Source organism: Temnothorax curvispinosus, unplaced genomic scaffold (genome assembly GCF_003070985.1).
Source record: "Temnothorax curvispinosus isolate PA1 unplaced genomic scaffold, ASM307098v1 QBEX01004937.1, whole genome shotgun sequence".
NCBI classification, from domain to species: domain Eukaryota; kingdom Metazoa; phylum Arthropoda; class Insecta; order Hymenoptera; family Formicidae; genus Temnothorax; species Temnothorax curvispinosus.
In genome coordinates, this window is record NW_020214717.1 from 477,317 (window position 1) to 488,618 (window position 11,302).

The 11,302-nt window shown below is 43.4% G+C and overlaps 1 protein-coding gene across 1 annotated transcript; it reads left to right on the forward strand.

Moving 5' to 3' along the window:
* Nucleotides 1-2,080: 2,080 nt before the first annotated feature.
* Nucleotides 2,081-11,074, forward strand: LOC112454265. Its single transcript, XM_025015556.1, has 3 exons — nt 2,081-4,076; nt 8,825-9,104; nt 9,964-11,074. The coding sequence occupies exons 1-3, from the start codon at nt 3,938-3,940 to the stop codon at nt 11,072-11,074; spliced, it is 1,530 nt and encodes a 509-aa protein (XP_024871324.1). The 5' UTR covers nt 2,081-3,937.
* Nucleotides 11,075-11,302: the final 228 nt, after the last annotated feature.

Sequence of the window (11,302 nt, forward strand, 5' to 3'; positions counted from 1 at the left end):
GATCCGACAGAACCGACTGGTCCCCCGTGATGTACGATCATATCACTGTGTAATACATATCACTGCGTTAACCTTCGTGACAGTCATGCACACGCGCCGCGGTTCGTAGAAATCGTGTGAGCCGTGATGTAGGAATAAAAAAAATGAAAGAACACAACCATTCGCATTCTCTCGTCGGATATACTGGCACGCGGTCTCTTCTCTCTCCTCGCATTCCACGCGCCGTGGACAAAACCGCGTCTATCGTAATTTCCGCAAAAAGATCATTCGTAACGATTGCTCTGTAACGACAGCCGCGTCAGGAAGATTTAAATCCTATCTGCCCTGCGTGTGTGACAGCACACGTATAGTCAATATCATGCAGCATGCGATCGATTTTGACACGGCCAAGTTAGCTCACGCTTGACGGTGGTCAAGCGGATAAAGAAAAAGGGAAATGAGAATGGGAAGAGGAACGAACGTGAGGGAATCCGCGGAAGAGAGATAAGAAGAGAAAGAAGCGACGAGAAACTACGTACGAGGTGGACAAGCGAAAACGGTGAGATGCAAGGAGGAAAGGTCAAGCAATGTGTGGAGATAAGATGAGATAAAGTCGGCTGTAAGGGCATAAAGCGGGTACGAAAAGAGAGAAACAGAAGGGGAAAGGCGTTTTATTACAGCCGGAGATATGACTCCCGGAGGATAACGACATTACGGTGACCGAGGAAATCACGTCGGTTATATACTCCGAGAAAAAAAGATGTGGCTAACGCAAAAGCAAATTGTGACGAATTTATAATGTTTCTCGACTGACATTGTTGTAAGAATAAGCGATGCTGAAAGGCAACCAGTACGACAAAAATGGACACAATTTCCGTAAAAAGTAGAATTATTCTTGGCGGAATCACAATCTCATAATTTTCGATACAAAGTACACAAATGTGTACAAAACTTTAACAAAACGTTTAATGTCTATTTCTACCAATGCAGATTAACTTTAATTTTAATTTAACTTACTTTCTATCTTTTCCTAGTCTAGTCCTAAAAATTAGATTAAAATAAAAACTAAGTTAAATTGAGATTAAAGTTAATCTACTTTGGTAGAAACAGACATAAATGTTTTAAGAATGCATAAAGTCTAAGTATGTTATAAATACCTACTAGAAAATATTTCAGATAAATTAGAAATAATGTGTAAAGAAATAATTTTTGTTTAAAGAAAATGTAAAATATAACAATCGTTTTATAATGTATAATCTTTAAAAATTATAAAGACATGAAGATTTTATTCCATACCAAATTAATATAGCATTAGAAAATGTAAAACATCCTTCTAGTAATCCTTAAGACATTAGATATATTCTTATATTATAAAATGCAAAATGATAACCAACTGAATCTTTTTTCTTTATTATAACATTTAAAATATATTCAAATACAAATCTTAAGAAAATAGCATAGTTTAAAATAAAATGACAATTATTTTAAACTAAGCTAAAATAGAAAACGTATGAAAGCAATAACGTATGCTGATTTATTCTATTTCCTAATATTCTATTTTCTAGAACAAATATCTGCTAATTTAATGTAAACTCGTGTTCCAATGTTAATGTTTATCCATCAATCGACTATTGATTTATCAAAACAAGAAACACCACAAAAACTAATTAGTGCCGGTTAACGAGCATAAAGGAGACTAATGGTATACAGGAGCGACAAAACGGAGGTGCAAAACGACAAGGAAAAAGAACGAAGAAGACATGAAAAGAGAGGAGCATGTGAAACGCGACGCGATTCACAAGGTTGCGACAAGGTAAACTTAACTAACGTTGTCCCGGCGGACAACCGACAACCGACCGACCGACCGACCGACCAACCCAACCAACCCAACCAACCGGAGAGCGGGATAAAGCTAAGCTAAGAGGCAAGTCAAAGCAAGTCGAGAAGAGCTAGGTCGAGACGAGGCAAGGTAAAGGCGAGTAGGGACGGGGTATAGCAAGGCGCATTGGCGAGGCATGCTAAGGCAACGGGTCCAAAGTCGCCGTCGTGCCTCGGTACGAGGCCCCGGTGGCGCGTTAACCTCCCGCTCGAACGCAGTACGCTCTCGACTCTCGCGCAGGCCAGGTTGCATCAATCCCGTCGGTCGATCCACCGACCACGTGCAACCCGCCAACAGGCGGCTTGCGAGGGGAAAGCCACCAAGATCCGATCGCGTGCACGTGCTCCTCATGCACCAACAGTGACAATATCGCCGGCACGTAAAGGAAAAGAGAGAAAGCGAGAGAGAGACAATAAAAAAATATTTTTTAAAAAGAAAAAGTCCTTCCGGTTGGTGCAACGTGTCACGTGAAACGCATTCGATTAATTACTTTTCGATCATTATCGAAAGCTCGCGAGATACACCAGTGCGGATCAAGATTATCGAAAAGATCAAGTTCAAGCTTTCGATCTGTATCTCCTCGTGTGTTTCGTTACGAGAATTTAATTTCCAAGTGCGCGAGAAGATAATCCGAGGGAAGAGTCACGGTGCTCGATCAGAGAGAGAAAGAGAGAGAGAGCGCGCGGATTAAAACGGACGTCGTAAATTAATTCGCGGGAGATTCCGATCGCGCGCTCTTATAGGTTTGGTTTGCGAGCAGTTTACACCGGAGGTATCACACCGTGACGCCACGCCGCGCCGCGCCGGCCGGCGGCAAATTTAATTCCGCGGCGCGTTTCTCACGCCTGCGAAATCAGTCCAACCGCGCGTGGAATGTGACGATTAAAAAGACAAAGAGGCGCGCCGTCATTCTCGACCGAGAGCGTTCCACTTTCGGCGGCCGTGCGTAAAATCGACAGGCCGGCCGGGGCGAAAATGAATTCGAAATGGTCACGCCGGTGCGCGGCGCGCGTGAGCCGCGCTTTTTTAACGTGGCGAGGTGCAATTGCAGCGGTGCGATAGCCCTCGGACCCTTCAAAAATTTTCGCGCTTCGATGAATCGAAGGGAGAAAAAACCCGGGATCGGCCAGAAAAACCACTCGACACGGAGATCGATCGATCGGAACGGGTCGGAATAATTGAATTATCGAAAGCCCGGAGGCAGGAGGACGCGGACCCTTCGGGACGGCCATACATGGTCGTCGTCTGCCTACAAAAGCCGAGGAAGAAGCGGCAGCATGTCGTCGTGATCGCGTGGGAGGTCGAGGCAATCGCGTACGGCGCTTTTTACGCGCGAAACGAAGCGGAGAAACAGATGCGCTCACTCCGGACGCTCACCCAACACGCGGACGAGCGACCGTTTTAAACCGCGCATTTTGTTCCCGTTCCATTAAAAATGCACCGATTTTGCGCACGAATGGATCTTTCAAGAGCTACGTGACCAGCACCGATCTCTGCCTTCGATGCATCGCGAGAACGCGTGCCGAGCCGAAGGCGGTCGACAGATCGATCCGGATGAGATGAGTGGAACCTGATTCAGAGCAAGTTCGTGCCGCCAAGTAGGCAACAACTCGAATAATTACCTACAACTAGTTCGTTAGCAAACCGCGGTTAAACCTCCACGCAAATCACATCGCCGCGAGTGAATAAAATTGAAAAGTTCATTTGATAAAAATATCGGAAAAAACAACGCGGAAAAAGGAAAAAGAAGAAAGAATAAAATAGGACCATGTGAGCGGACTGCGAATCCATGAACCGTTTGAAAATTGCGTGCGTCGTATCGCGTGACAAAAGAATCGTATGCGGAATAAAGTGAAAAACTGCGTAAAATGCACAGCATCGGCCTGCCGTCGCCGTGTCAACGTCCGAGATGCATTCGTGGCTGAAGTGCATTATCGGCGAGTCCCGCGTGCAGAAAGGTTTCGCGAACTAAAGACTGTCCGAGGCATGTCGTTGCCGTTGCGCATCTGACGAACGCGCGCGACGAATGAAGATTTTCGCTACGGGTAAAAATAATAATAGAGAAAACGAGGGGGCAGCATGCCGGTCGCGGGAACGAGGAGATTATGTAGAGTGGGACTCGCCGCGGTCTTGGTCACCGCGCTGTGCATTCTGACTCTGCTGGACTCGCCGCCAGCACGACTCCCGGATCCACCGACCGATCCTCCTCCCACGCCTGGTAAGCAATTTTCCTCCTCCGGCACCTTCGCGGGTCGGCGCAACCGCCGCGACCCTTGCCCTTTTGTTATCGGCGAACGGTTCGCCGGTCCGCGCAACCTGAAAGCGCTAACGCTATACGCATTGGCATCTAGCGGGATTTTTGCTGCCGCGCGAATCGCTCGTGGCTGTAGATAAAATCGTGAGACAAATCGGTCTTGTTTCATGTGACGTGACGTCTCGCGAATCTGATTAACCTCTTGAACTCGAATGATTTCACGATGAAGTCGTTTATTGAAACCTAAGACCGTACTAGTAGATTCTCAAAAAAAAAAAACTTAATCATCAATGCTATTCATCATCGAATTAAATTTATCTTAAGTCGTTTGGAAAGAAAGATCTGTAAGAATAATAAATATATTTGTTCTTCTCGTGGAATCATGATTTTGGGTTTTAAACGGTCAATTAAGTTTAAACATACAAAACGAAAATATCAGTATGTGTTCTTACTATTGAAGAAAGTTTTATAACTAATGCACCAAAATATATTCTTTTATAAATAAGTGTAAAAAATTACTTTACTATTGAAATAATGGGTCCTGCTTTCTGTCTTGCTGAACTGGATGCACTAGTTCAGAGTTTATCTTTTTTACTCCACATTGGAAGGAAAAAGATAAACTCTGAACTAGTGCAGCCAGTTCAGCAATAGAAAACAGACCCAATATTATTTTCACACTTTAATATACCTATTAATTTAATTTTTAATATATTAATTTAATATTTAAACAATATTCAACAATGTTATAATAGAGTTGTAATCTAGCCAAGATTATAATTACCTACATATTTTAATTGATAAATTGCAAATCTAGGCAATGCAAGATAAAAATATTGTTAGTAATAAACTCTCTCTTAAAAATACTTTATTATATGATATTTTACAGAAATTGAAATTACCATTGCTACGAACATCGCACGTCACATGTAAAGTAACGCCTATCTTTTTATCTTATTTTGCTTGCATAATGAGAAAACAAGAGGAAAATACAAAAGAAAGTGACGGTTAACATATCCGCGCGTGCGTGCAACAGTTTAGTTGTCGTATAAACCAAAGTTCCTTGACACGGTATGAAGGGAGATTCGCACGCAATAAACATGTTCGAAGTACCCGCGAACGTTTGTTGTTCCGTACGCACTATTTCCTAGTCACGTGAAGTTTCTCAGCATTGAAATGTTATCCGGCCGAGCGGAGAATGAAGTGCTGCTACCTGCTTTTTTAAACGCACGTTCATCGCGAGTAATTGCACGGGTGCTACGCTTTCAAATACTAACAACGAATATGACTACATAAATGACTCGCTTCGAGGGCCGATACCGATCAACCCGGCGCGCTACGCACCGCAAAGATTCAAGCGGAGCCCCGCACGCAACGTGCGTACACGCTTGCCTCCCTCCTCGAGAGAGAAGCTAAAAAGATACGAAGATAACACACGGGTGCGCGAGCGCAAAAAGGAACGCGCGATATACCAAAGTTATAAATAAACCTCGAAGCTTTGGCATAAAGCTCGCCAAGGACGTAAATCTCGGCGCTGTTCTTTAGTAGTAGCGACTTCATTAGTCGACGTAATTTATGACGTGATTCATCGAGTGACCGCCCGTCGACTCCGTGCGCTTTCGCGTAATTCACCTTCGCTTCTACCATACAAACATTTCGCGGGAATTATGACAGCCGATCGTACGGCTGAGAGACCGGGACTAACGTCGAGATATCGTATTCACGGACCGACACGACGAGCCGTCGAGATTTGTCTGCCTCGTACGGGGAACGTCTTTCACGGATGAGAATCAAATGGCCACGCGCACATACTTAACGCTATATATAAATTACGGATATAAATTCAGATTTTGTTTTTACGACGTGAAAAGGAGTATATTTAGTTACTTACACGAGGAATAATGATACGCAGATGATAATTGCGATTCTTATCCAGACGATACGAGTTTTGGGGTCACGTACTTCAATTAGTTAAAGGATAAGTGTTCTTCTAGTCGAGAGTAATTTCTAACTAATTAGCGGCGGGCCCATTAAAAAAAATTGGCACGATTTATTTGCTGATTTATCTCCGTAGCCAGGCCGTAGATTCGCTCTCCGCCCTGACAGTGCGATTTCCATGAGAACGCCGCGCCGGTGTGCATTAGCGTATTTTCTAGCATCGCACGAATGCCTTCTCTCGTGGAGCCGCGTTTACCTTCTCGTAAACCTCGCGAAGCGTGGCCGCGACGGACGGTCGAGGAGAGGCGGGCGGGTAAAGGGCACAGAGTCACGAAGAATACTCGCGGCACGCAAACACGTAATACCCACCGTCGCGTCGGGCCCCGGGTTGGGTCAAACGCCGACTTTTAACGACACACCATGACGGAACCATCATCTATCCCGTCGCCCGCGAAGACGATGGGATCAGTAGGCTCCGAGGGCCTACGGTCTCGTTACCTATACGCTCTCGACGTCGAGATCGTCCGAGAAATAGTCCCGGGCGTCCCGTCAATAACGCTCGCGATCCATATACGTCGAAGACGAGTAATTGCAAACGAGACGAGTCACGAAACGTATATAGTGCCATAAATTTACCCCGACGGACGCCAACACGACGCGCGACGTTTCTTATTTTTTTTTTCTTCCTCTCTTTTTCCTCGTCCGGCCGCCATCGTCGCCGCCGCCCGTCGCCGTCACCGCGCGGTCGCTGTCTCGCAGAAATAATTATAAACGAGACGTAACGAGAGTCCTTAAAGCTATCAACGGCGTAGATTTATTATCGCCCTCGAAGAGCAAAGCGCACTCGAACGCGTCTGCGTGAATCCTGTCGTATTCCATAAATACATTTATTATAAATGCATTAATGCGTGGAAAAAAGAATGGATATCTCGCTACTCGGGTCCGCTTCGGGCTCGTGACTGCACAGGGAAACGAGTTTCTCCGCGGAATACAGGATAGGCGGCGTATTCGACATTAGGGAGCCTAATTAGCGGTCACGTCAATTGAAATTCCGCCCAGCTAATTTACTCTGCCTGCCTGGCCTTCCTCCCTTTGAACATTACTAGAGCGTCGCGTCGCGCTGAAATCTACGGTAATTGCGAATTACGAGAATTATCATGCAGCACTGATAAGCGAGAGAAAGACACTGAAGCGAATGTTTTCTAATATAAGCATAGCAGACTGAACAAACTATGAATGTATTCATAGTACGGCACACGTTCGTTTCGAGCACACAGATGCGTCACTTCCGTCCGGTCGTATAGAGTCAGTGTCTTCGCGTCGACTCGCGAGATCCTCGCGGCGGATAAGATCGAGAATCGATCGGCTTCGACAATAAGTGGACGTTCAATAAAACGAACACAGCCACGACATTACACTCGCAGAAATTATAAGATGATATAGCAGTAAACGGAATGCAAGCGATACTATCGGTGTAATAGCGTAAAAGTTCTGATAAGCTACGGACAGTATGCAGTTAGGTATATGTATACGTATATTAGCACTAGCGCGGGCACTTGCTCCTACAAGAAAACATAGTCAACCGAAACTAGTTAACTAGTTAACTCGGATGAAACTTTGTGTATAGAGTAACTCGAGCTCTACATGAATATGCATTATTCGCTTTTGGAATCTAAATAGGATAGAGGATATGAAAATGGAGTGTCATATCTAAACATTGCAAATGCCAAATCAAGTGAAATTTACCCTTTTGGATTAATAATAAAAAAATGAGATAAATTTCATTTACAATCCATTTAACAAAATAAATATTGCCCATTTCAGCCTACTAATAATCCTATAATGTTTAATGCTTCATATATAAAAATGTAAAGTTTAGGAAGTTTTTTATTAATAATAAAAATGTCTAATATCTTTCTGATATTTTGTTTTTGCAATCTTGTTTGTTTCCAATCTTTTGTTTTGCAGCACTAAATTTATCGCAAATTTTTATTCAAACATTTTTGCCTCATAAAATCTTAGAGTCTCAAGCTTTAAAATGCCTTCCTTAATTGTAGTTTATATAACGTTTCACTTTCCAAGTGATGGACAACATGCAAAGCTCATGCAAAATCTTATCTATATATTTATGAGTTTTATATCAATGGTGTTTCTATGTCAGCTATAAGAAGATTAACGGATTTGAAACTAATTTTATAAAAATGCCTGAAAATAATAATCTAGTCGCCTACAAAAATGAATGTTATTATAACATTTAGAAGATTTAATATCTTATTATGTTAGCTATAAGAAGCTTAACGAATTTGGAGTTAATTTTATAAAAATGCCTGAAAATAGCATATATTTTCTTACAAAAATGCATGTTAATTTTTATACATTATATACATCTTATTATACAAGATAATTTTAATAATATACTATTAATTTAATATTAATTCAATTTTGGTATCTTTCTAGTTTAATATAATACATATAACAATTACGTATTTCGACACAAAATGCATTTGCAGAACACTAGCTTTTCATAAGACGCAACTTGTTCATACAAAAGTGAAAATCAGAAGTTTTAGTTACATTTTTGAAGATAGCTGGTAGCACAACAGTAATGCACTTTGTGATACCTGATACTTTGTGATACGGAGTTCGTGCATTACTCTCTTGGCAAAAACATGAGTTAGCATTATTCTCTTCAAGCCCTAAAATTAACTTCTTCGGGCGCTTTCTCCATTCGTTCCGATCAAACGACTTCTTAGCGTCATTCTTTGCGCATATTCTAGGCGGCGAACCGCCGGGCACAAGAAGCATCGTCGCTTATTCGTGGGCCCGAAGATTGGCACTCGATTACAGGCCCACCAAGCACTGCGACGGTAATGGAACGCGCGGAATGGCGTTAAACGCATATGAGCTGCCCGGCACAAAATGGCTCGAGACAATCCCGGGACAGCTCTTCCTGTACAGCGCCCACTTGGACCTCAGAATCGCCGGTTACCCGAGCATCAGAGTGATTGGCGTTAAACGAGGAGCCCTGCCGCCCTCCGCGCTCTTCTGCACTATATGGTGAGCCATTTTTCACGTCGCAAATCAGCCCGTTACTCGTCTATCTCTGACGAAGCTAAGTATCCGAGGAAAAGAGAATCACTAAACGATCCTCATAAACGAGGGCTATCGCTACCTATCGCCTTTGCAAATTACGTAATGACAAATCGACTAAATTAATATCAACCTTCCTTAACGGAAATTCAATGAAATTTTAAATTCAATCGACCTAAATTTGTTGTTTAGGTTATTAATGTAAGAACTTCCTCTATCCCTTTAGCCGAAATTACAATCAATTGAATTGTGAAATTTCGACACAATGTGCTTTAAATTTCAAGCTAATCTATACCTTAATTAACACAGGGTAATTTTAAACTGCTGTATTTCAATAATTGAAAATGACGGATATAACACGTTAAGATATAAAACCCGCGTATCCGTATCTATCTATTCGTTCCTTCCAGTTCAATATTCAAGAAAAATGTTGGAACGCTTATGTTCTTTTGGCAAACTTAACGTAAAATAATGCGGGACATACAAGTACATTAATAGCAAGCATATTGGAAAAAGGCATTCCGTAATTAATTCATTTCGTACTTTTAACTTGGACGAAATTAAACTTGGTTAATTTCGCGGGTTGAACTTTATTTTCGCATGCAAGTTATTTGTTTCGCGTTAGAAGTGAGTAATATAACGCAAACGTTAGCAGCGGCGCGAAACGGAGCATATTCGCTTAAAATACACGGTTGAAAGAGCGCGTTATAAATGTCTACATAAATCCCTTCCAAAGTGTGTGCAGATATTTTCCGCTAGGATACTCGACATTAACTCACGCGATCGGAAACGATGGATTAAGCGTTTTAGTCTCATTATGTTTCAGGTACCGAGAGAACGGGAGGATACAATCGTTCAGCGTGGAGGCGCTCATCTCGACGATCTGGTTGGATGAATGGGGCGACACGGCGGACAGTTACACCGGGATTCTTGTAAATTGTCAACTGCCGTTGGACGGCTCGGTACGCCATACGTCTCGGGTTCACGTGGGTCCGAGTCCCTGCTACGAGAATGCTAGTCATAGTTTAACGATCCGCTCGGAATTCGACGACGAGACTTTTGCCGATCGGAAGAGGCGCCAGTTCACCCTGTGCATCAAAGGATTGGACTTCGACGAGGACATATCGCATAAATTAATAGCTTTCGTCGAGCTACATCGTATTCTGGGCGCCAAGCTATTCTACTTCTACGTATTCAATGTGCACGAGAATGTACTCAAGGTGTTACGCTTGTACGAGCGGTCAAACGTGGTGCGATGGTTCGCGCTTGATCTACCGGGTGATTTGCCGAACGAGAAGCTGGCCCGAAGGCGATTCTTCAGCGAGGACATTTGGACGAAGAGGCGAATGGAGCTGATCCCGTACAATCACTGCTTCTACGAAAATCTTCACCGGTCGGAGTTCGTGGTGCCGATCGATATCGACGAGGCGATCGTGCCGACGCGACGGAAGACCTGGCACGAATTGCTGCTGGACGAGCGCGCGAAGCTCGGCAGAAGCTTCAAGGACTTCGCCTCGTATTCGGTACGGAATGCCTATTTCTTTCCCGAGTTGCAAAACAAGAGTCAGACCGATCGGTTGACCGGACTCGACGAGGAGCTCCGTCGCTCGACCGAGTATACGGACTATCTGGATACCATGAGAACGGCCAGTATTTCGCCCGAGGGCGACTCGGTGAAAAGTTTCGTCTCCACAAGGCGCGCGTTAACGGTGCACAATCACTACGCCCTGACCACGTTGAACCCGTCTACCAGACGGGCTCATCATCTGGACTCAAACGACGTGCTCAAGCACCATCACCGGGCTTGCGACAGTCAACATCTCGATTGCGATCTCCTGATGGAGGACGTTAGGATCGACGAATCCGCTTTACGCTATGCGGACGAGCTCAAGACGAGGATGAAGATCGCCTTGGCCGATCTTGACGCCCTGCCATAGACTATAGTGATGTTGTAAATAATAAAAGTTCTTTTCTAAATCTTCGTCTTTTACTGTCTATTAACCAATCCTTGCAGTACCTGCATGTAAGATCATTCTAACGTCTATGACTTTAAAGTCAAAATATTGAAATTATGTTCAATCGTTGCTTTATATTAACACAATATAACGACAAAAATTTATTAAAAGCAAATCCGCGTAATATGCATATATGAATGTTTCTTTTTC